A 24,687-nucleotide genomic window follows, 5' to 3' on the forward strand; every position below is an offset into this window, starting at 1 on the left:
GCTCTCCTTTACTATTTATGTGTAAGTTGCCTAATAATTTATGCCCAGGTGTCTTCACAGCACTACAAGCAATCTTTTCACCAGGATTTAGGCACAGTCAGGAATGCATTAATGGATGACAACATCTCCTATTTTAGTAGGCAAATTTTTACCTTCTGCAACTAAAACACGAACCTTCAGAGGGAGAGAGGAAGCAAAAGTGAATAGCCCAGTTGAGACAACAGTTTGCTGCTGTTACTTTGGGGGCTTTATTGCAATTGTGAATTTAGGCTAATATACCTGTTGCTTAAAAAAACCAAACCCTCAATCACCTTCTCAACCAAATCTTAGTAGTGAGAGTGGATATATTAATTCCTCTTTCTTTCAAGTTCAGACAAACTGTTGACACATCACGGTTCAGTTGTAATACAGTTACAACTTGGCTGAACAAAGGGAAATATTTTTTTCTACTTGACTACTTAGCACACAAACTTAGAATGATTGGCAAAGCTGGAAAAAAAAAAGGTCTTTTAGAACAGCTTGTTTAGTAAAGAAGCAAGTGTAGAGTTTTACTTTACATTTCCTTAACGGACAAGGTTGGGGAAATCCCTTCCTATTGTTAGCATGACATGAGATCTTGTGTTTGAAGACTTGCAGAAAGATATCTCATGTGATGACTAATCTCACTTGTTTTTTCTATTTTTCTATCACCGTAACTGTGATGTTTGAGGACAGCTGGTGTCCTTAGAGCTGAAGACATCCTATGTTTGTTTGTTCCATATAAGTCTACAGACTGAGCCAGCAAGGATGGCAGTGAAGCTAAACTTGGAGCAGAGTCTTATTCCTGATGAACTGAGAACAGTTGGACTTTCAAGGTGAGTTGTCTTATGACCTTGGGCCTCCTTGAGCAAGGAGAGAATAGTTGTGCTTTTATCTGAAGAGAAAGATCTGCAATGAAGTCATGTTTTTGATTCAAATGGAGCAATGAAGCTCAGTAGCTTGACTATATGGACATCTGGATTAGAGGCAGAGATAATTTTGGCTCTCAATATTATTTCTCTATATTGAAAAGTTATTTTTAGGTAAGGTAAAGGTAAACAGGCCTTTTGGGAGCTCTCCTTTACCCTTATTTTTAATTGAGAGAACTATGCTGTGCACAGTGTAAGTTCTGCTTCCCATATTGCTAGTGAGTTTTTTTTTTTCTAATATTTCAGGTTTTTGCACTGAAAGTGAATTTTAACTGTTGAAGGATAATGTGGGATTTTCTGAAACTGAATAGGTAAACATATGCTGGGACTGTCTTTTTTAAGTGATCCCTTGTTTGCCACTAAGGAATAAGAGGAATCCAAAAAATGTTTTCCACTTAGCTGTAGCTGTCATGAATGCTAGAGGAGGTCCCATAAAGCAGCTGAAGGTATTTTATTCTATCAATTTGTCACACTAATCACTGTCTTGCTGAGAGGAGTTATTTCAGTAGAGAATGAAAGTCAGCTCTCAAGTGAGATGGAAATGAATGACATGAAGACATACCTGACTGATAATTAACTCTGATCGACAGGTGATCATGCACAATGTTATATAATATCATACGAATGTAATTTGAAGGCAGTGTATGGTGACTCACAAATTCTGTATTCTCAGCCTCTGTAAGGCATTGCCTTGAGTGATCCTTCTCCTCCTAGATGCTGAATTACTTAGGGTAGCAAAAGCACTCATTCCATTTCACAGCAGATATCCTCCTGGTTGTTAACTCCTGCATGTCACCACCTACTTCAAAAGTAAGTCTCTCAGTGACTCAAAGAAAAGGAAAGAGAATCTGGAATATTTTCCAGGAATATCTTGCATTCGGTGCATTTGCAGAATCCAAATTCCTCTAATGTGTATTTCAGAAGCACTTGCCAGTTGAGTCCTTCCACTGTGTTCACTGAGTTATTGTCACTGTTGATTTCAAAAGTCTTAAGGTTATTTCATGCACAAACAAATCATGCTGAGGTCAAAGTAAGTTTAATAACACTTCATGTTGATTTCTAAAATATAGGATTATTCTCCACGAATACTTGGCAGCTGTGAAGTATTTTAATGAACAGAGCCTTATTTCTCTATGACTATTAAAGCAAATAGTGTTGGTGAACATATGTGTTTGTATAGCTAGCAGACTTTCTGCACCTCTCTTTCAAGTACATTTTTTTTCTCAAGGGATGTAGCCTGGAGCTCATGGAATGATTTTGTAGTGTAAAAATGCCCAGCACTAGTTAGTGAAGGGTTTTCAAGTGCAAGTGCTCACAGCTGCAAAATCTTATTTCTGTAACTTTACTCTGGCTGTTCACTAGTAATGCATTAGCACCAAAACTGCAGCAGCAAGTGCTATTGTGAGGTTAATCCTACAGAACGCATAGGAAGGAGGTAAAATGTACGCCTACTCGCCACCATCTTTACAATTCAGGTTGATAGGGTAGGATTTGGGATCTCCTACCTTCCAGAAACAGTACTGATCATAGTGATAGTTGAAGTTGTCATACCTGACATGAGCAATAAATGAAGGCAGTTAGGTTTTACAAGGTAAATGAAACAATCCACCAGAGAACTTCTTATCTATGATTACTGCTGACATGATAAATGTTCCAAGAAGATCGGGAGCTGTTCCATTATATTTTTCTTATTTTATATATTGATAGGCTTCAAAAGCACACAGCAATTAGATAAATTGTCTATCAGTGCTCAAAGTGAGGGACTGATACAAAGCTTCCCAAGCCAGTTGAAAGACAGGTAAGACAGAGATTTAGATTGTAGCAAAAATGGCTGGAATTTCCAGCCTTAAGAAAGGCAAGACAGAAATCATCTATTGTTGAACATATGTAAATACATACAAAGGAAATGTTTAGTATTTAGAACACATAGGACAGTAAAGATGGTGCACAATTGATTATGTACATGTTCAAGGAATGTACAGATTTTGCAAGAATTCTAAGCAAGGAGCTTGCCAGTTCTTGTGACAAAACACTTTAATTTATTACATCCCCCAGATTAACTAACCATGAGGTGTTTTTTGTAGATTTTTAGAATGTCTATTGAATGTTACAGATTTCTGAATTGAAAAGAGACGAAGAAAAGTGTAGAGCTTATTGGAAGCAGACAGCATTGCAGCAGACAGCAGACAGCAAAATACTTGGTTTTGCTCTTCTAATCAATACATAAGATTTCTTAAAATCTGCCTAATATACTGTGAAATATGCAGTTCAATAATTTAGCATGCTTTTTGAAAATTTAGCACTATCCAATCTTTAATATTTTACTATCTGACTTGTATATTTGCTACATTCCTTTGCCTTTCCTTTGAGTTGAACATTGGTTTGTTACGTTTTACTTGTATAAAAAGTGTCAGTCTTCCATATACTTAATACATAAAATATTTCAATAAATAAAAGTTGAATTCAAAAGTGAAATTGATAGGGTAATAAAAACTGGCTGATCACATTACATATAAACAGTGCATTAAAGGCACTGTGAAAATGTGTGAGGCAAGATGAACATTACAAAGTCAAGGGCTACTCTGTAAAGCTGGGACACTGTTTTCAAATGTTGCATATCACAGAAAAAAACACTCCTCTGCATACTTCAAAAAGCCTCTTTATTCTTTCATCCCAAAGAAAGAATATAAATGAAATCCTTGCTGAACTAATAAGGCAGCCAAGAAAAAAAAATGCAAATTTTTGTTTAACCATTTAACATGCACAGGGAGATTAACTCAGTCCACAGGGCCTGGGGAATTAATCTAAAAAGCCTTCTGGAGACACTTTGGTTGGAGGGAAGAGAATCTGGCACAGGAGTAACTCCTAATGTGTCCTTAGCTGGTGAATGGCCTGTGACTCTCTTCTTTTTATTCCTGCAGTTCTGCACTGAATTGGAAATGTTACATCCCCAAGCCCAGATTTTTCTCTGATCCAAAAGGGGTGCTCAGAGGAGGGAAGAAATCTTAATGAGATTTAGTGCCTAGTCTGGTAAGTCTCCATGTGACTCTCTGCTTTGACCCAAACCTCCTACTTATTTCTGTGAAGGAACAAGCTTTCATATGATCAGGAACAAAGAGACAGATCTCTTCTATGCTTTCTTTTCGAAAAAAACCTCAAAGAAAATTAAAACCACACTTAATGTAATTTGTCCTGTGCCGGCAAAAGACTTCTGAGCAGAATAGGGAAAATAATAATAAAAGTATTTTGGTCTTGTTAGTTAAATGGCAAAGTGTGGACTTGTAGCAGAGGCAGGGCAGTTGTGTTAAGCATCACACTCCCTACAAAGCATGGTGGGGGTATTGTGATAAGTGAGCTGTGCAGAGCCAGCTCTGTACCCACTCCTCTGCTTTACTAGAATCCACGTGTCCATCCATGAGACAGAATCCTGATGCAGGCCAGAGGGCTGGGAAGAGCAGTGTGTATCCATCTGTTAATGGAGTCCATGCTCTCAGGGCCTGCTGCCTTCACTGCCTCTCCCCCCAGCTGCAGAGGCACAGAGCAGGGCTGGGTACATGAGCAGCAGCATTTGGCTGCTCCCTGGGGATGTTGGGGATCTTGGTCTCTCTGCACTGAAGAAACTGGACAAGGTGCTGTTGAGGGGGAAGGTTGCTCAGGCAGCACCAAGGGTTTTGAGTATTTGTTTTGCTCGTTTCTAAAATTGGTCCTGACTCCAAAGCTAAAAGCTTTTTAAGCAGCTGCAGAAATCTACAGTCTTTAGCTCACAGCCTAGTCTGTCATTTTGTGTTACATCATGCACTATTCCAGGAGGTATCAGGCAGCAGCAGAGAACTGCCTATGATTTCATAGCACAGTTGATTTTCTAGCTTAATTTCTCATGGGACCTTTAAGGGAATGGAAAGCCACAAATAAAAATGAAGAAATTGAAATATATTACTAACTCTAAACTGCAGTATTTATTTGGATTAATAATATAAAAAATTGCTGACAATCCTTTATACTGGATTTGATTTTGGTTCTGCAGTGAGACTTTTGTTTTAGGACAGATAAGAAGTTAGAACTGATCAGACTTTCAAGGACTCACTGCTGATTCAAAAGATTCCTGCTTTCCAGTGTCACCTTGTTGTTAATTTGGGAAATTTTGTCCTGAGGGAAATTAGCTATAATGTTTTAACTGAAGAGGATTTCCTCTCTGAGGGAGGTGATACTATGGAAGTTCTCTAATTGTTCCAACAGGTTTTAAATTTTCAGTCTGTATAAAAGGTGTGATTTGAAATCAAAGCCCACTTTTCATCTTGAAATACCTTATTAATGGGGTAATTAAATACCCCAAGTTCCCCAGATGTAAACACAGATTGAAGCTATTGAAACACAAAGATTTTTCATTTTTTAAATTCTGAAGGAACAGTCTCAACTCATTCTAAGGCCTGTATATAAAGCTGTCTGGCCTTTTTGGACTCATTAAACTTTGGAGTAGATCAAAGGCGTTCTCTCTGATGTAGAGGTTCTGCTTACCTCTAATAACATGTTTATCCCATTGTCCCAAGTCAAGGAGTGTATGGGGACTCTGCTGGAGGAACATCCAGCCTAGTTTAGTTCCAGATGCAGCCTAACTTTGGAAGTCAAGATCTTTGCAGTAGTTAATCTTGCCTTCTTTGGTGTTAAGGAAAGTGAACTATTTTAGAGTATCCTGCTACAAACAGTTGCCTCAGGACAACCAAAAGATATGTTGTGATGAGAGGATGCAGGAATGCTCTGAGTGGGCATTGCCTGATGTGGGAATGGGAGAGCAATTGTTTTGACTTCATATTCCCGTGAAACTGTTGTGACACTGTGTGCCAGTTCAGTAACTTGGTCCTCCTTTAAGTTATACTCATTCTCAAATTATACTACTAAAAGTAAGCATTTTCTGTTGACTCAGTTGTTAAGCATACTCACACACGGTTGTGAATAAAATTGATTTAACTGATAGGTCAATTTATTTTTTGAGGAGGATTTGGGGGTGCTGGTGGATGAGAGGCTGGATATGAGCTGGCAATGTGTGCTCACAGCCCAGAAAGCCAACTGTGTCCTGGGCTGCGTCACCAGCAGTGTGGGCAGCAGGTGAGGGGTGGGATTCTCCCCCTCTGCTCTGCTCTGGTGAGATCCCATCTGCTGTGCTGCCTCCAGCTCCAGGACCCCCAGCACAGGAAGGATAAGGAGTTGTTGGAGCAAGTCCAGAGGAGGGACACCAACTTGTTTAGAGGGATAGAGCAGCTCTGCTATGAGGAAAGGCTGGGAGAATTGGGGTTGTTCAGCCTGGAAAAGAGAAGGCTTCAGGGTGACCTAATTGTGGCTTTTCCAGTAACTGAAGGAAACTTAGAGGAAAGATGGAGAGGGACTTTTTACAAGAGCATGGAGTGATAGGACAAAGAGGAAATGGCTTTAAAATGAAAGAGAGTAGGTTTAGATGAGATATTAGGGAAAATATTCTCTACTGTGAGGGTGGTGATGCAGTGGCACAGGTTGCCCAGAGAAGCTGTGGATGCCCCATCCCTGGAAGTGTTCAAGGCCAGGCTGGATGGGGCTCTGAGCAACCTGGGTGGGTGGAAGGTGCCCCTGTCCATGGCAGGGGGTTGGAACGAGATGATCTTTAAGGTCCCTTCCAACCCAGGGCATTCCATGATTCTATGAAGCACTGCTCCTGCTCTGATCTGGACTGGTGTTGTGCCACATTCCGATCACGAGCTGGCCTGCTCTGCCTGTCGTTCGGCGGGGCAGGGCCTGGAGCCGCCGCTGGAGCGGGAGCGGCCCCGGCCCGTCCCCTCAGGCCCTGCGGGGGCCGGTGCCGCCACCTGGCGGCTGAGCCGCGTCAGTGCCCGAAGGGGCCGAGGGGCAAAGCTGGTTCCTATAAAACCCAGCTCGAGTTACAGTTGTTTCTCTTCTTTTTCCACCACCCCCAGGCTTTGCAGCTGCTTCTGTTTCGGCTTTATGAGGTGACAAGCCAAACTGTCCAACAAAACATCACTGAGTTGTCACTTCTGCCCATGGCAGATGCCTGAAAAGGTCAGACAATTGCCTCCAGTTAGCGCATTGATTTCTTGTGTTTCATTGAAGTTACCTACTTTTGTCATGAAAATGTTCATAATCAGATGGAGAAGAACATGAGTCCTTCCTACTGGAGTGTTGGTAGATGCTGGAGCATGTCCAGAGAAGGGCAATGAAGGTGGTGAAGGGTCTGGAGCACAAGACTTAGGAGGAGAGGCTGTAGTAGGCAGCTTATAACTGATCAAAATTATAAAGGAGGCTCAGGGCAGACCTTATTTGTCTTTACAACTACCAAAAGGATGTTGTAGCCAGGTGGGTGTTGGTCTCTTCTCCCAAAAAACAAGTGACAGGATGAGAGGAAACAGCCTCAAGTTGTGCCAGCAGAGGTTTAGATGGGATATTAGGAAAAATTTTACACTGAAAGGGTTCTCAAGCATTGGATCAGGCTGCACAAGCCATAACATGCTAGAAGTCTTTTGATTTCTGCTGTCACCATTACTTGTCATTAAGAAAACTCCACAGCCTCAGTTAGGGCAATATTTTTAATTGCTTTTTCCATTTGAGAAGTGGAAAACTGCTTAAAGGAAAAAGGAATGGCAATGTTTCCTCCCCTCTAGCTACAATACTCTTCTATGACTCAAAATCTGTCTCTGCAATTACCCAATGCAGATTAATTTCTCCTCTCTGTCCCCATATCCCTATCTTTACAATGGGATAATAACCCCTTTTTATTTTTTTTGTGGTGTTTTTTGTTTGTTTGTTTTTATCATAGGATACCATATATGTCTAAATTTATACATCACTTCCAGATTAGTTAAATAATGTTATTAGGAAAAATGACCAAAGGGAAAAAAAAGAAACCAAAACAAAAAACCTGGAAAACTTTACTCTGAACATTGAAGGAAAAAAGTAGTGGATGAAACGGCTCAGAGAAGGAGGGAGTTTCATGCAGAAGACAATTGATGGAGAGATGGCTGCTTTGTGTGAACTTGAATAATTTTGGTTGATTATCTAGTTTCTCTTAAGACCCTGATTTAAACTGTTGCTGTTCATATTCTGTCACTAAGAAGCTGAATGAAGTAGGGCTCAGATACTTCCTGCCCCCTCCTCTAACAGCTGCTGTTAGACATGAAAAGTTTTAGCTCAACTGTAGCATTGCTAAGAAAAATGTGACCTCTGAGCTGGAAGTGCTGTGCTTTTGAAGAGAATGTTCTGTGACATGGAAAGAAACATTCTTTTTATATTTTGCTGCTTAAATGGTAATCTGAAATAGTCTGGAACTGTGCAGATTTACAATGAGCCTGAAGTCTTAAAGTCTTGTCTACTTATAAGGCTTCAAGTCAGTGTATTACCAAATTCAATCTGTTATGGTTAAATTGCATTGTGCTATTCGAAGGTGTGTTGGCTTTTAGGAATGGGTTTTGTGTTTGGGTGGTGGCTTTTTGTTTGTTTGGGGGTTTGGTGGGTTTTATGTGGGTTTGTTTGGTTGTTTTTGTGGTTGTGCTGGTTTTTGTGTTTTGTTGTTTGTTTGTTTGTTTTCCGGTTTCGTTGTTGTTGTTTGTGTGTGTGTGTATGGGGGTTTTTTGTTTGTTTTGGTTTTGGTTTTTTTTTCTTCTCCACAGAATGAAACAAGAACCTTTCTTGGTCCTGCAGCAAGTGTGTTTTACCTCTGTGTCAGCTGCCTTTCTCCTAAAGAGTCAGGGAAGGCTGGAGGGTTCGCCCTTAAGTTTAGAAAGGGACTGATGGAACTCTCGCAGAGATTTTTTTCGGAAATCTCTGGAAAAAACAAACAGCACTTAGCAGAAAATACTATTTACCAGGGTATCTCCTCCCCTAAGCCAGTGTGGAGTTTAGGGGTGGCTTTGGAGGGACACCTGCTTGGCTGGGGCTTAGTTTTGGCACCAGCGGGTGCTGGAGCTCCTGGACCGTTCCCAGTTTGTCCCGAGCGCCGCCGGACCGGCCACTCCCCTCCTGCCTCAGCCCGTCCCCTCAGCCCTATCGCGGTGCCGGGGCGGTGCTGCCGGACCGGGCGGTGCCCCCTAAGCCCCATCCCAGTACCGGAGCGGTGCCCCTCAGCCCCGCGGTCCCGTCCCGGTGCCAGGGGGGTGTCCCCTCAGCCCTGCGGTCCCGTCCCGGTGCCGGGGCGGTGTCCCCGCGGTGCTGCCGGGCTGGGGCGGTGCCCCCGCTCTGACGGGATCCGGCGCGACGGCGGCCGCGCCATTTCCTGCGGCGGGGCCGGGGATGGCGGCGCAGGACGTGCTCGGTCAGACCGCCCGGCTGGCCTCGTCCAGCGCTCTGCTGCAGGTGCGGGGTCTCCTCAACCCTTCTCCTTCTCCTCCTCCTGCTCGGCCGTGCCCCGCAGGTGTTTCCCGTGAGGCTTCTTCCACAGGTGCTGTTCCGGGTGGTCACCTTCGCGCTGAACGCCTTCACGCTGCGCTACCTCTCCAGGGAGCTCATCGGCGTGGTCAATGTCAGGTGAGGAGGAGGAGGCTGAAGAGCCCCCGGGCAGGCGGCCCGTGCCCCGCATCCGACCCGCTGGTCCCCGGACATCCTTGAGGCATCCCCAGGCGGGCTTTGGGACGATGCTTGTGGGTGCTGGCTCTCGGCTTTGTGGTGTGTATAGTGTTGCTTGTAATGCTCTGCATAACGCTGTTTAATCTACTTTTGGGTTTGATCATTTAATGCTTCCACAGTTCTGTTTTGCCCCGAAACACTGGTAGCACTGGCCTGTTTTCCATGTTTAAACCATCACCTTGCAAAGGAAAAGCCAGACACAACATGCTGTTCCCATAGGATACACCTTATCTCTACATTTTTGGTTTGTACCATGTATTCTTGCCTTTTGAGTAATCACGTGTAATTACCTCTTTTTATTTATTTTTTTTTTTTGGGAAGAGGTGGTAATTTAGCTCATATCACCATGTTTGCATACCTGTTAAGATCTGTCTGTCTGTCATGCAGTCCTGTGATGCTACTGCATGAAGGATTTCTGTAGTATGTAAAGAAATAGTTTTCTCTTCTTTTTTTTTTTTCCTTCTCACCTCCTTTAGGCTGACTCTGCTGTACTCCACAGTTGTCTTCCTCGCCAGGGAAGCATTTCGCAGAGCTTGTTTGAGTGGAAGTACGAAGAGAAACTGGACCAAAACAATTAATCTCTTGTGGCTGACGTAAGATACCTCTAAAAGTTTACTTCTTTAGAATTTATTTCTAATTCTTGTCTGAGAACTCACAGAATGAGAGGAAGTGTTTATTTACTAAGGTAGTTATTTTAGCACTGAGCATTTAGAAGCCATAGTCATGTTTGAGGACTGATGCAGGAAGCTGGTCAAGACTGTTGTTTTAGCATTTATGGGCTAGATTTCTTTTTGGAGCATGTGGGAAAGTGCATTGCCAAAGGTGTTATCAGGAGCCATTTGTTCTGTTGCTTAACCAGGGTTTCATTTACATTGTAGCTGTTGGAGGAAAACCCTGTTGCACAAATACAAAGTCATTTTTTTTTTCCTTCCTTTGCTTACTCAGTCTTGCTCTTATATTACCTGATGCACATTTGTGAATCTGCTTTAGATATCTCCCCCCTCCCCCGATCAAGTTTTTGTTCTTGAGCCCTGATGTTGATTAATGGCAGGCAGCATAAATATTTGGGTAGGAGAGGTGTGAAAAGGTGAAAGAAAGAGTCGTTGGAATTAAAAAACAGGGAGGAAGTAGAACAACTGCTTTCAGCTGTTTATAGCAGAACAGCTTAAAGTCCACGTGATGCTGCAGCCAGTGTGTAATCACACTTTGCAGCAAAGTGAATTTTATGACTTGTTTCTCTGTTCTGGCTCCTGGACACATTTTCGCTTCCTCTGCTCTTTCCCTCTGTCAGCTGTAGCTGCTGTACAGCCACAATTAAGTGGGTTGGGAAGTAAATTTACTAGCCTGATATGGTGAGAGACTACCCCTGCATGATAAAATGGTACATTAGGGCATTCTAATGAGTTTTTCTGGAACCGCCCAACTATTACTTGGCTCGGGCCCAGAAGTGAGGGGTTATTTATGGTCATCTGCATCCAGATATAAAGAAGAGAGATTGTCTCCTTCAGGGATAGGTTTAATACTAATATTTAAAATGCAATAATTCTGTTCTCTTAACTGTATTATACTCAACTTTCTGCTATGTGACAGTCTTTCAAATGGGCTTTAAATGACAGAAATAACATTAACTGTGTGCATCTGTTTTTGATTTAAATTTTTCCTTGTAGAGAAGCGTAACTTGAAACGAAAGGCAGCTTTCATAAAGCATCTGAAATATGTCTTAGGAGATGGATGTCATGTACCTTAGGGGGTCTGATAATATGAGGGTCAAATAGATCTTGCTCCAGTGATGTAAAACTTTGTTCACTCTGCCAGAAGCTCCGTGTTCCTGAAGCAGTGTCAGCAGAAGGGAATGCATGTCTGCTCTCCTGTGCCTGGCCTGGTTTTTAGCTGCACTCCTGATGGAAGTGGCTCTGAGCTACAGCAGAGCACAGTGAGTTGGCACACTGAGGGGCACACAGGCATTTCCTCATGCTCACTTTGGTGTTGCTCTCTGGAGAATCAGTGATTTCTGGAAGAGTGAAATTTGCAGTTGGAGTGGTGGCATCTTTATCTGTTAGAGCAAGATCCATCAAAGCTTGTCCGACAAACCCCTGGTAAACACGACTGTAAATTTGCAGCAGTGAGAATTTGTGGTGTTCTACAGGCTGATGTGGGATGTCAGAATTTTTTGGTCCTAGGGCACAAGAATGCAGATATTTGACCTTATGGGAGGCTCTTAAGTAGAAAACACACAAGTGAGGAAAACATTTTTTGTGTTTTGCAAAGAGTGACATAAAGATGTTCATTACAACAAAAAAGAATGCATTCTTGGTATAGTAATAACAAATTATTTCGTTGGGGTCTTTGTTTTTGTAATCATTGTGGCCATATGTGACGTTGTGATCTAATTTTCTTTGGTTTTTTTTTTCCCTGCTGAAGTAACACTTGTATTAATTAGTTTTTATGTTAACTTTTTAGAGTCCCTCTTGGTGTTTTTTGGTCTGTTTTCTTGGGCTTAATCTGGCTACACTTGCTCGAAGTCCCTGATCCTTCTGTGGTTCCTCATTATCAGGCTGGTGTGGTGGCATTTGGCCTCTCTGCAATTATTGAACTTCTGGGAGAACCGTGCTGGGTTTTAGCACAAGCTCATTTGTTTGTGAGGCTCAAGGTTAGTAAAGTACATGGGGTGTATGCATGTGGGGGGAATTATCTTTCTGTTGAAAAGAACATATAACTGACCTAGAGCTTTTTATATTCAAGCATATAAAACCCCCCTGTGTGTCCTGTTTAGTACTGTATGGCATGGTTGTAACATAGATAGGGATTTGTAACTATTCAAGCAAGCAAGTTGGTTTATTTAGAAATTATCACATTTGAGATCATTAAATGCTTAATCACAAGTTTTAATTGGAGGGAGAGGCACACTGCTTCCACAACTCTGCATTTCAATTGATTGTTGGTATAAAACTGTGAAATGTAGCAATTGAGAATAGTCTCAGGCAAAGATTTCTCCCTTCTATCCCATACAAAGGACTGAGAAAGTGCAATGGAGGAGTTCTGAAATGAAAGAATAGAAAATTTACAGAGAAATTACAATTTAAGCTGGCCAGCTCAGCAGGAAGAAACTCTGTGATAAAGTCACACTGACTTTAAAAGTCTTACATTCCTACATAAATTCTGTGTGTTAAATTAATGTATTTTAAAGTTGTGTACGTGGCAGAAAATAACTCTTCTCTGTTTTCTCTTTCTTGAAGGTAATTGCTGAAAGCCTTTCAGTGGTATCAAAATGCATTTTGACGGTTACTTTAGTAATCCTTTATCCTCAATGGGGCCTTTACATTTTTGCCTTGGCTCAGGTAAGTTTTCTGTGTGTTCACTCACCTGAATTTTTATTTGCCTTTGACATTTAACCTGTTAAAGAACTTTGGGAAGCTGAGGGGAAAAAGCTTCTGGGAGGTTTAGGATTTAGCACCTGTATTTAATATTTTCCTGATACTTGTCATTGACTTGGTGCCTTGAGCAGTTTAATGGAGGTAGAAGGAAGGACCTTCTGCCTGTGAAGGCATATTTTGCAAATAAAGTTATGTTATTCTATGGATGCTTTATGTGGACTCTTTTTCTTAATGAGTTACACCTTCTAATACCTGAAGACTCTGTTCCCCATCTGGCTTCAGAATTATTAGACTTTGGATTCTACTCTGTAGAAGACTAATCATTTGCAGCTTTATCAGCCTGTACCACCAACCTGTGTCACCTTATCAGGAGGTGCTAATCATGTGCAATGTATTCGAATTAAAATTTTTTCTTTACTGCAATGAAGAAGGGATATATTGGCACCTGAAAAATAGAATTGTGGCCTGTGTACTGTCAGTTCACCTAGAAATAAAAATGTGATCCACTGCAGATGTGGACAGCAGGTTACTTTTTTTTTTTGTTCACCATTTGCAGTGGCTGTAGTTGGTGGCTCATAACTGATGGAAGATGGAAATGGTTCTATAAAGTAAGAGATGTAGACAGTAGCTACTCTGTCAATTTGATTTTTGATTGAGTGAATAATTGCTTTGTAATAGGGCTTTAAATAATCATTCTAAAAATGCTAAATAAGACATGAAAGTTAGCAAAGGACTATGATAACCTACAGTTTTAAAAAAGGAGAGATCAATAGCATTCTTGAGAGGTGTTAAAGTCTTTACCTAGTTTAATATTCGACAGGAATAAGGACTACTTACATTTTCTTTCCACTAAATTTGCAACTACTATGTAATTCTAGTATGTAAATCTACATTTGTAAGTTAATTTTATATCACTCTTTGTTTTTTGTCTCTCCTTCCTGATCTTTCCAGCTTTTATATGTCACTGTTCTGGTAATGTGCTATGTAACTTATTTTGTGATGTTTCTGGGATCACCTGAAGCAACAAAAAAGTCATTTCCAGTTGCTAGAGTGAAAGCTCTGTTACCTAACTTCGTGGAAGATGAGGTAGGTTGCACAGTTTTTCTTGATTTCTCCCCCTCCTTAAAAATCTTTTGTTTTGAAAATTACTTTGAGACAGCAGGGTTAATTGACTGATTTCGGGAATATTTCTATACTGTAGAAGATATGGCAGGTTAAAGAAAAAAAATTACATAAAAGTCCTGTTTGTAGTTTGTATTAGTAGAATCCTTGTCAGAAAAATAAGCTCATAACGGGCAACAGTTTGTTGTTACTGACTTGGTTTGTGCAAAGACATTAAAAAACGTTAACTGGAGATAGAACATCTGCACTGTGCAGGGTTCACTGCACCTGAGGCAGGAAAGAAGCCAGAACCATTTCACCATGGATTTTGGTACTTGGGCCTTTCCACAAAATAAACCAGGGTGCTACACAGCATCCTACAGGTTCTCAAATATCTCTCAGGCAAAAACGACGCAAAGAAAGCATGAAAAGCTACAGCAAGGAAGACAATATTTTGAAAAGATTTACAGATTGAAAAGATAAAGGTGGTTCTTGGATGCAAGACTTGTGGGGACAGTTTGAAGAGCAGTTACCTACAGTGAAGGTGGAAGTTATACTGGCATGCTAAACAGCATAGATGTGGCTTTTTCTGGTCTCTAATTACTATTTTCTATATAAAACTTTTTTGGGTGCTTTATCTGCAACAACAGTATTTTTCAGGAGGGAATAAGTTTTTGCCAGATCAGAGTGATGTTGGTCCTTGAATTTAGCAATATTTTAAATAATATTTGAGGTTGCTAGAAACTGTGACACAGTGAGTTTCCTGATCACTCCAGTTAGAGCTTGCCAGACTATTGCACTGGCTTTGTATTTTCTGTTTCTACTCTGTAGGTTCAATCATGTTTATTACATGTCAGTACTTTTATTGCAGACCTTTGTTAACTGGAAGGAAGCACGTTTGACTTGGAGTTTCTTCAAACAATCCTTCTTGAAACAGATTTTGACGGAGGGTGAGGCTTTACATGTAGTCGTGGTGGGGAAGGGCTTGTGAACACTCCTTACAAAACGGACTTAGAGCTTCAGAAAGCCTGGTGGGGTGGGGGGAGGCAAGGGGCTGTCAGAGATTGTCACCAGCAGGTGTTACCAACCAGAATGAAGCTTTTTGAGGTAACCTGAACCAGGTTCCATTTGGCTTAGTCTCTTAAGTACTTACTATTGGAAATACTAGAACAAGTATTGGGAAATATTTAGAGACTTGTTCTCAAGTTTTTTGTTTTGAACTTACAGGTGAACGATATGTGATGACTTTTTTGAACGTGTTAAATTTTGGAGATCAGGGTGAGTGTGATGGTGCTGTGGAATGGTGACAGAGTTTTCTTAGTCATTGCTCTGAAGATGGTTCTGAAAATGACTTAAAGTATTTGAAGATAATTTGAAAACCTGGGAATATTTCAAAGCCTTTGTGACTTCTGAGATACATTTCAGAGAATGATTGATATAGATAAAGAATTTGATTTAAGATCATAGAAACATAGAATGGGCTGAGTTGGAAGGAACTTTAAAGATCATCTAGTTCCAAGCTCCCTGCTGTGGACAGGGATAACTTTCACTAGATACATATCATTCTCTTCTTCTGTATCAGTGAATCCTTATCTTCCTGTTCTCATTCAGTGAATTTATCAGGATCCTCCTAATTCCTCTACAGTAGGGAATAAGAATTTTAAGCCTGGTTTGGTGCTGTTATTAGATTTACATCTGCAGCTGATGCTTTTGTCCTCCTTTGCCATCTGTGAGCCAGCCTTGCAATTCTGAGCTGTGGTGCTGTGACTGTCAGAATCTTTAGAAAACACTGCTTCAGTGTTGCACTAAATTCCATTTGTTTTCTCTTTGTTTAGTGGAGATGTTAAATTAGAATTCATGTTGTTATTGAAGACTTGGAATTAAAATGCATCTAAAAATTAAAGATTGCTGCTATTTTTGTTTTCAAGGTGTATATGATATTGTGAATAATCTTGGTTCACTGGTGGCCAGGTTTATCTTTTTGCCTATTGAGGAGAGTTTTTATGTCTTTTTTGCTAAAGTGTTGGAAAGAGGGAAGGCTGTAAAGGATCAGAAGCAGGTAAGTTTATTTTGGATTAATTATATGTCAAATGCTTGATTTTTGTTACAGAGAAGTTGCATCACAAAAGTGTGACAGAAATGTGTGTTTGAATTTGAGTACTGAGGCTGTTAAAATTGAAAAGTTCAAGTGGAGAACAAAAATGTCAAGTGAGGCTGGACCAAAAAAAGACAAGAGAATAGGTAAAATGCTAATGAAATAGAAATTAAAATATGTAGTGATGTAGTATTGCCTTGTGCCAATGAAGTGAACATCCTCTCCTCCAAACTCTGTGATGTAAGGCCTGCTGTACTGGGTATTTCCATTATTTAAATCATGAAATCATACTATTTCTATTAAATGAATTCTTGAAATACTTGAAAATGTCAATAGCTGTTAAGTAGCGTTTCTGAAGAGTGTGATTTTGGGAAGGAAATATTTTTTTTTTTTTGCACTTTTGAATTGTATGTGGAGTATTAATGAATAAGAGCTTTGCTCCACAGAGTAATATTCCTGATCAGTCATGAAGGTCATCCTGGACTGACCTTCCTGTGGTAATCCTGCTACTTGCACATCAGCACACAGTTCAGTGCTGTGCTTCAGGTCATTGGTGGGCTAAGAGAGGTGTATGTATGTGTATATTTTATATCCAGTGTACCTGATATTATAACTGGAAAAATGACGGGATAATAAATATATAAAAAACGTTCCAAGTTAAGACCATGTGTGTGGATAATTCAGTAACCAAGGATAAGTTTCACACCTTTTTACACTGTGCAAACTAATTTATTTTTTCTGTGAAGTAGCATTTCTGTGTGAAGATGACCATGACATTGATTCTGGTTTGTGTCAGTGACTACATTTTTTTTTCAGGATGATGTTGCTATGGCTGCAAATGTATTGGAATTGCTGTTGAAGCTTGTGCTCCTGATTGGCCTTACCATCACTGTTTTTGGCTATGCCTATTCTCAGCTGGCTCTGGATATTTATGGAGGCTCAATGCTCAGTTCGGGAACAGGTAAAGATTTATAGAGCTGGCAGAAAACAACCATTCCTTTAAAAAGGGAAACTGCAGCTATTATGAATTTTTTGGTAAATCAGCAGATTTTTTTTCCTGTAAAATTCCTATTAAAATCTGTGACTAAGCTCATTGAAATCCAGAATTTGTGCCTTTGTAAGAGTGTCTTTAATAAGTAGTCCCTTAAACTAAAATATGCTGAGGACCTCTAATGAAGTATGATGAAGCTTGGGGCTCTACCCTCTTGCATTATCACATTGTTGAAAAACAGCATTTAAAGGATTATTTGGCTAAACCATGATGTACAATTGCTGACTTCAGCTGTTTAAAACAGAAAACCCCCATACAACAAATGGGACCCAAAGAACTATTATTTTTAGCATAGAAACAATAATACTTTTTTTTAAACATCACTAAACTACATAATGGTCAAGGAATTTATCTGTTTATCTTTGTAACATGTTTTTTAGGTCCAGATCTCCTCCGGTCTTACTCGTTATATGTCCTCTTTCTTGCTGTCAATGGAGTAACAGAATGTTTTACATTTGCTTTGATGTGCAAAGAAGAGGTGGACAGGTAGGAAACTGTCCCCAGAATATTCCTGTTAATTTATTTGTGCTGACCTGATAAAAAAATTTATGCTTTTGTAATCGGCATAATAATATCCCGCCCCACTGAAAAGCAACTCCTGGTTAGGCTGTCTGCGTGTAGATTTAGATGTAGAACCTTTGGCAAATGTTACAAAGTTTGGGTAAAAAGGTCAGAAATTAAGAAATGCAGGTTGTTAAATTGGTTTTCAGTAAATCACTAACTGGGAAAGTAATTTAAGTGTGTGTTTTCTGTACAGATGAGCTGGAAGTTATACTTTTTAAAACAATTATTTGACTCATTAGAACTTTGCAACTGTTAGAACTTTTCATGTACAGTTACTGTATATACGCTTAGGAATGATCTAAATTGTGGATGTGAGTTCAGTGGTTTATGTACTTTGTAGGAGGTTGGATTAGATGACCTCCTGAGATCCCTTCCAGCCTGGATTATTTCTTGATTCTGTGTTCAGGCTGTCCTCAGTGTGGCCCTTCCAAATTAATTTCAGTGAGATCTATTTTCCACAACCAACGTAGGATCTTTTTTGACTTTGCAAGGGCTGCTTTCATGACCCCTTTAAAATGTGAACTTGTTTTCCAAGCCACTGTTTGGAGCAAAAACTAAATAAAGTGTCATTTTTATGTTGTTGAGCATTTACTGTGTTTAATACATTCTTAAAATAAAGTAGCCAAAAAATCCACAGGTTTTTACATTACTAATGATCGTTACTAAATTTTGCTTTCTGAAATGAGTGTACAGCTGATTAGTGAAATAGAATTTCCTTCACATAACATAGTTCTTGGTTTAATTTGTTTGATGTATTCTCCGTTCTTTCAAGTATGTCTTTCAACATCTCACTTCTCAAATTTATCTTCTCCTCTAGAAGATAAGAGAAATTCTGTTCCTTATTGTAGAAAATAAATATCATCAGTAAAGGAATGCAATGCTAAATTGTTTCTTTTTTTTTTTTTTAACCTAGGTACAATTTTGTTATGCTGGCCCTGTCCTTCATATTTCTGTGCATCTCTTATTTCCTGACCCACTGGCATGGCAGTATAGGCTTTATCCTTGCCAACTGCTTTAACATGGGCATTCGAATTGCTCACAGCATCCACTACATCTATGATTACTTCAAGGAAAGCACTTACAGGCCTCTGACAGGTTTGCTTCCCTCTCCCTTTTTGGTGCTGGTTTATATCATCAGTGGAGTCATCACTGGTTTCTCAGAGGTGAGCATCTGTCTCTTCCCTGTCACTGTGAATACGAGTGTCAAATGACTTTTGTGTCCACAGGCAGAGAAAAACATTAAGAAAAAAGGGTAGGCCGGAAGGTTTCCATTGCAAGCAAGGCAAGATATAATATTAAGAGATTTAATCTTTGATACAAAGTTATCTCTGCCACCTGTACAAGGTGTATCTGACAAGTGAAATAAATTTTAAAACATTTCTGCTGTTTGTAGATAAATGTGTCCTTAGTTATTAGTAAGTGAACTTTTGCAGTAGCACAAAAAAACCCTATTAAAAATTCTGTAATAAAAAAGTGATAAACAACCAAAACAAGAACAGAAACAAAAATTCCTTAGAGCACATTTATCACATTTATTCAGACTACAATGGTAATTACACAGACTAAATATTACAGAGATGGTAACTTTTCAGTGTACAGATTTTGACAGCTTGAAAATCCATTATGCCTGAGAAGGGAGAGCTTTGTATTTTGGAATGGGAGATTTCCAGTTTTGTTAGATAATAGCCTAATATGGTACTGCAGAGTAGCAGAACTGCATGATAGAACCACAGAGTTGTGATGTCATCTCAGTTAACGATTTTCTGCATGCCAGATAACAGGAGCTTCCTCATTTACCAGATACCTACTGAATGCTTATTTTTTGTTGACAGAATTTTCTTAAGAGAAAGCAAGTGTTGTGCCTCCTAAAGGTACCTTTACTGTAGGATCAGTGCATGTGGCCAATCCATGCTCACCTTGACTGTGGTGTAGCGTGATCAAGGGAGGTGTTGGACCTTATTTTTTATCGAGACAGTAAATTTATTTTGTGCTGACTGGTTTTCCTGCAATTGCCTGTTTCCTTTGTTGTAGGTGTTCTTCTGCTGTGATAAGGGGTGGATGGCAAGGCTGATCCACATCGGTGTGGGCGCTCTGTGCTTTGCAGCAACCCTTGTGACGATGTTCTGCACAGAGACCAAGCTGATCCACTTTGTCAGAAGCCAGTTCCTCTCCCGATATTTGAAGAAAGGAACATGACATGCTCCTGTGCAGAACAGTTCTTGTATGTGCTTGCAGTAAAGGGATGTGTTTTTTTCCATAAGATCTGTATGGGAAGAAGGTTTCCACATGTGTTTGGAAGCACTGATATTGGAGTGGCTATGTAGAAGATTGAATATTAGTTTGTCTTCTGAACTGGTCAGTACGGTGAAAGAGGGATGAGTAATTTTCTCTTTATTCACTATTATTTTCCAAGCTTTTCTTCAAACAGCCTCATGGGTAATGAATGAAGATCTAAGATGCGCCTTCTGACATAACCTGGCTGACAGACTTCATGTAGAGAGCTCCTGTTCCTACCAGTGGGGAGTGTGTATGTGAAGGCATGACGTGGTTTATATCATAAGGTGTACTTAAGAATGCCCTTATTTGGCACAGAGGGGCTGCTTAACTGGTGAGAAAATGATCTGACCAAAAAAAACCCAAAAAACCCTCACTAAAACCCATTAAACAAAACAAAAGCTGAGGAAAACACTGGGGCAAGGACCAAAAGCAGTGTAAGTGTTGGTGGAGCAGAACACAGTGTGGTGCAGAGGGATTGAGTTGTCAGTGTTTTGAAGTGTAAAGCGGGGACCAGAAAGTCCTGACGTTTACAAGTAAATTAATGGCACGCACAGCGTGTGTCCGTGCTGGCTCTGTGGGATTATTTCACTCAGCATATCCCTCATTTCTGAGGGCATTGATTAACTTGTCAAAAATACTCTGAAGCCTCAGCTGAAAGGAGAAAGAGGGTTTGAGCAGTGTCTTGCAGGAGGTGGTAAGTACAGTCACACTAATGCTGAAGTTTCAGAAGGTTAATCATAAAACTTTCTTCTTTCATTCCATTATTTTTTGGTTTTGTCTGAGATTTTAAATGCCAGCATGAACACGTATGTCTCAATAAAAATTATTTTGTTTTATCTGTAAAAAAATCTGAATGTTAAATATATTTATTAAGATTTTTTTACAAGGGTTTATGCATATTGAAGCTTTCTTTATTGGATAGAAAATACTTCTCCTTGCAACATTTTCCTCACATCTTGTTCGTTTAGTTGTTCAGTCTTCAGATTGATTTTTTTTTTTTTTTTGAATTGTTGAAAACTTGGGCATTCAGCAGTTGTAAAATTTGATTTTAGGCTGCTGGTTTAGGTTTAGTAATGGTGTATTTTATTGCTGCTCTAAGATCTGAATTTGGCAGCTTCAGAATGTACAAGGGGCAGGTTTATAATGATCAATGTTCCCTTTGCGGTGTTTAGATGGCCTAAAAGGTGCCAAACGGTGAAAAATGTCTGCTCAGACATGTACAGGCGAAAGCTTTTAGTTTAATTATGTAGCAACTCTGCAAGTCCTCTGCTTAAAAAAAATAAATCACTGTAATGGCACTGTGGAGTTCATGCAGGTGACCACAGTGCCCAGAGTGAAAGGCTTTCTGGTATCAGGGCCTTCAGCTTGATAATCAGGAATATTTTCTGAACTCTGCTAATTCCCACTTGGAAAACATTGCCAAAGAAACTCAGTGTGGGAATTTGGAGATTGAAAAATGACCCCAGAGAAGCCAAAATGTAACAGTGGGAGGGAAAGGTGCACGTCCTCAGCTAAGGGCAGTGTCTCTGTTGCCTTAGGAATAGGGAATAGGTAGAGACTTGCTGATTCTTCTAAAGCTGTTATAAAATCCATCAAAATAAAACAAACTCTACATTATTCTGTCCTGTTAATTGAGTTTGGTAGTTCTTTGCCTTTTAAATTTTTCTCTTCTGAGTGGTCTTGCAGTTTTTTTTCTCATTTCTGTCAGGTGTGAAGTTTGTTATGAAGTATAGCTCCGTATATTGCAAGAGGGTTGAAACTGCTTCATTATAAACTGTTCTGTTTCTTTTTCTTTGCTCATTCATAGTACAAAAAAATCAAGATAATTGAACCTATGGACTTATTTTTAGGGTATGGCTTTGGGACCCTACTGTGGAAATAATTCAATCTGTACAGTGAATTTTTATAACTACTTGGAATGAGATATTTTGTATAGCCCTGCACTTGAAGTGCTTTGGAGATTGAAAAACTTTTCATGCAAAATGAGCTTGAATTCCTGCTGCCTTGTCTAGTCCTACAGTCCAGCTGGACACTGATATTACTTCTGCTACTTACAGTGTCATAAGTAGGGTGATGTGAGATCTCACTGTTGAAAGGGCTGTCTAGTCTCATAAATCTTTTTTAACATAAATGCATTGTATGCATTTAAAGACAAGTTAGATTTTTAAAGCAATTTGTTTTATTTCCTATTGGAAAGGCTTACAAGTGTCTCTTGCATCTCAAATGAGTGCATTTTCATGTGAATCAGGAAGACATTTAAGATGGCTTAATGATTGCTCATTTGCAAATTAAGGACACATTCCTCATTTGAACATCATCTGTAAGCAGTTCAGTAATGGTTGACTGGGTTTTGTGATGTGGGATGTTTTATTTTTAATATATTTTATGTGGCAGGAAACTGCAAGGAGAGTCGAGAAGTAGAGACCCATGAAGCTGTCTCCTGGTTTCTTATTTATCTGTGTGAACCTTAATGTGACAGCTGTTAATTGCTTTATTGGTAAAGCAGTCAACTGTCAGACTCAGGGACAAAGTTGAGATTGAACTTGACCATGTTTCCCTTTTGTTCATAGTTCTGTTAGTCCGTTAAAGGCACAATTGTCTAAAATTTCATGAAACTGTTTTGCAGTGTTCTGAAGTCTTTTAGTTCAAGCCAAAGGAGAATTAAAAAGTTTTCTTTGTAGAAAAAGTGATGACTCTATGGTTTGTGATGTGTTTTTCTTATTGGTTGGATGAGTGAATTCCAAAAAACTGTAAAATATAATGGTTATGTAATAAGGTAACACCAAATAAAATTTATTTCCTTTACATTTTGTTTTTGTCTTCCACTTGGGGATTATTGGAGTTTTAGTTGTGTCTTTGATTGCTGATGCTTGGTTTGTATTTTCTAGGATATTTTATGTATAAATTCATTTATCAGCCTAAACTTACACACCATTTCCTAACATACACACACACACAAGCAAACACACAGATGCTGTACTGGTTTTGTAAGAAGTGGCATCATTATAGTCACTCTTTTCCTCTTTGTTTCTGTCAAAATGTTTGTTTGTATGGATTGGAATCACTAAGTGCCTTTGTTTGCCTTTACAATGCATTGTTGTGATAAAAACTGTTTCAGTGGCCAGGAATAAATCTGATATTTAATGAAGTTTGTTAGTGGAATTAGGCTGTGACTGGCAATGCTACTGTTGGGAACTAACCAATTAACCAATTGTTCAAATGTTTTTTTTCTGGTATGGTAAATGTTTTATTTGTAATGAAGTAGGGCAGGGGGAGCACCTCTTTAGGAAAAGAAATTAGGAGTTAAAGCTTTACCTTAATGGTTAATCTGCTTTAGCAGGCACAAAAGTAATAAATGTAAGCTTGAATGTTAACCACAATTTGGCATCCAAAAGGAATGTTGATTCTTAGTGGGTATGAAGGATTAGGAGTGTGAGTACCTTGAGGTCAGCTAGTCTTAATTCTCTGGTTTCTGGATAGTGTTCCTATCTAAACTGTGAAATTCCTTTGGTGGACTTCATATTTTTGCTGTTTGAACATCATACCTTTTTTTTTCCCCCCTGTAGTTTAATTACCTTATTTTAAAGATAATGCGGAGAGAGGATCTGAAGCTTTTTGAGCCCTATCAGTGCATCAATAGATCTGCTGAGATGTAATGGTTTTGTTCAGCACAAAATGCATAACTCATCTGCATTCTGATAGTGCTATGGAAATGGAGTTTGTTTTCATTATGAGCTGAAAATGAGGTTTGCAGCTCTGCACATCTGATGTACAGCTGGGCCGTGGAAGCTGAGCGCAGGTCTGCTCAAAAGCGTTGGCAGCTGGGGGATCTGAGGCAAACACTGATAGGAAGTGCTTATCTCCGTTGCATTTTGGATTGCTTCCATGGAAAGATGTTTGTTCTCCTTCGTTTCTGGATCTGAGCTGTGGCTCATGCACTGCCTTGCTGTGATGTAGAAGGAGGAATGAGCCCTTTTCAGTTGGGGTGTCTGTAACTGCACAGCTGCCGTGGGGGGAGTTGTTCACCCACTTTGATCAGCGTGAGCTTCCATGGGCAGCCAAGGCAGGATTTTCTTCTTGTAGTCATGGGGAAAGGTAAAACAACTCTGGGTTTTGCTTTGTCAGACTTCCTGTTTAGCTGTGGTAAGTGAGCCTCTGACGGAGCTCTGTGTGTTGATTTACTGGCTGGGTTTTGTGATTTACAGATAATCTGTGTTCAGTGGAACTTAGTTCCAGAGTTCTGTGTCATCCCACTGATCTGAGAGAGTGGAAGGGAACGTAACCAAGAAAACAGATGTGCTGTACCTGTGGCCCACTAAATAATGAAAGCTGTGTCAAGAAGAAAAAAACTGGGAAAGATAGCAGTCCTTAAACACAGATAAGGTGTATGAGTAGTTCTAATCCACTAGTAAACAAGAATCATGCTTTGTTCCTTGTGATACACTTTGGAGAGGCTGCTCCACAACAGGAAGGTGTAACAGACTCTGGGAGAAGATTGCAAGGTTTAGTTTAGTTCTTCATGTTCTTGAATATAGGAAGATTTCAGACTCTTACAGCCTCTTGGGAGAGGGATGAGTGCAGAACAGTGCACTGATGCTGTTCCAAAGCGATGTGTTTGTGTTTCTGAGAGCAGCCGAGGCACAGTCTTGCACTGCCTGTGAGAAAGTGCCTTGTGGT

At 39.8% G+C, this 24,687-nt stretch overlaps 1 protein-coding gene and 1 long non-coding RNA gene across 2 annotated transcripts; both read left to right on the plus strand.

Moving 5' to 3' along the window:
• The first annotated feature begins 480 nt into the window (after positions 1-480).
• On the plus strand, positions 481-7,233 carry LOC113976145. Its single transcript, XR_003537014.1, has 3 exons — positions 481-854; positions 3,869-3,977; positions 6,890-7,233. It is a non-coding gene; the product is annotated as an uncharacterized LOC113976145 (long non-coding RNA).
• Positions 7,234-9,121: 1,888 nt separating this feature from the next.
• RFT1 (RFT1 homolog) lies at positions 9,122-22,690 on the plus strand. The gene is made up of 13 exons (XM_027700851.1): positions 9,122-9,278; positions 9,364-9,449; positions 10,025-10,141; positions 12,009-12,198; positions 12,785-12,886; positions 13,874-14,008; positions 14,895-14,973; positions 15,251-15,301; positions 15,952-16,082; positions 16,935-17,079; positions 17,550-17,655; positions 18,647-18,896; positions 19,765-22,690. The coding sequence occupies exons 1-13, from the start codon at positions 9,216-9,218 to the stop codon at positions 19,927-19,929; spliced, it is 1,620 nt and encodes a 539-aa protein (XP_027556652.1). The 5' UTR covers positions 9,122-9,215; the 3' UTR covers positions 19,930-22,690.
• Positions 22,691-24,687: the final 1,997 nt, after the last annotated feature.

The sequence above is a fragment of the Neopelma chrysocephalum genome, unplaced genomic scaffold (assembly GCF_003984885.1).
Source record: "Neopelma chrysocephalum unplaced genomic scaffold, ASM398488v2 Primary Assembly neopelma1_147, whole genome shotgun sequence".
NCBI classification, from domain to species: domain Eukaryota; kingdom Metazoa; phylum Chordata; class Aves; order Passeriformes; family Pipridae; genus Neopelma; species Neopelma chrysocephalum.

Excerpts from the sequence above, each read along its gene's own strand:
- RFT1 (XM_027700851.1), top strand. The coding sequence starts at position 9,216 with ATGGCGGCGCAGGACGTGCTCGGTCAGACCGCCCGGCTGGCCTCGTCC. Across the intron at positions 9,279-9,363 it reads CGTCCAGCGCTCTGCTGCAG|GTGCTGTTCCGGGTGGTCAC; the intron begins GTGCGGGGTCTC and ends CTTCTTCCACAG. Across the intron at positions 14,974-15,250 it reads GAAACAGATTTTGACGGAGG|GTGAACGATATGTGATGACT; the intron begins GTGAGGCTTTAC and ends TTGAACTTACAG.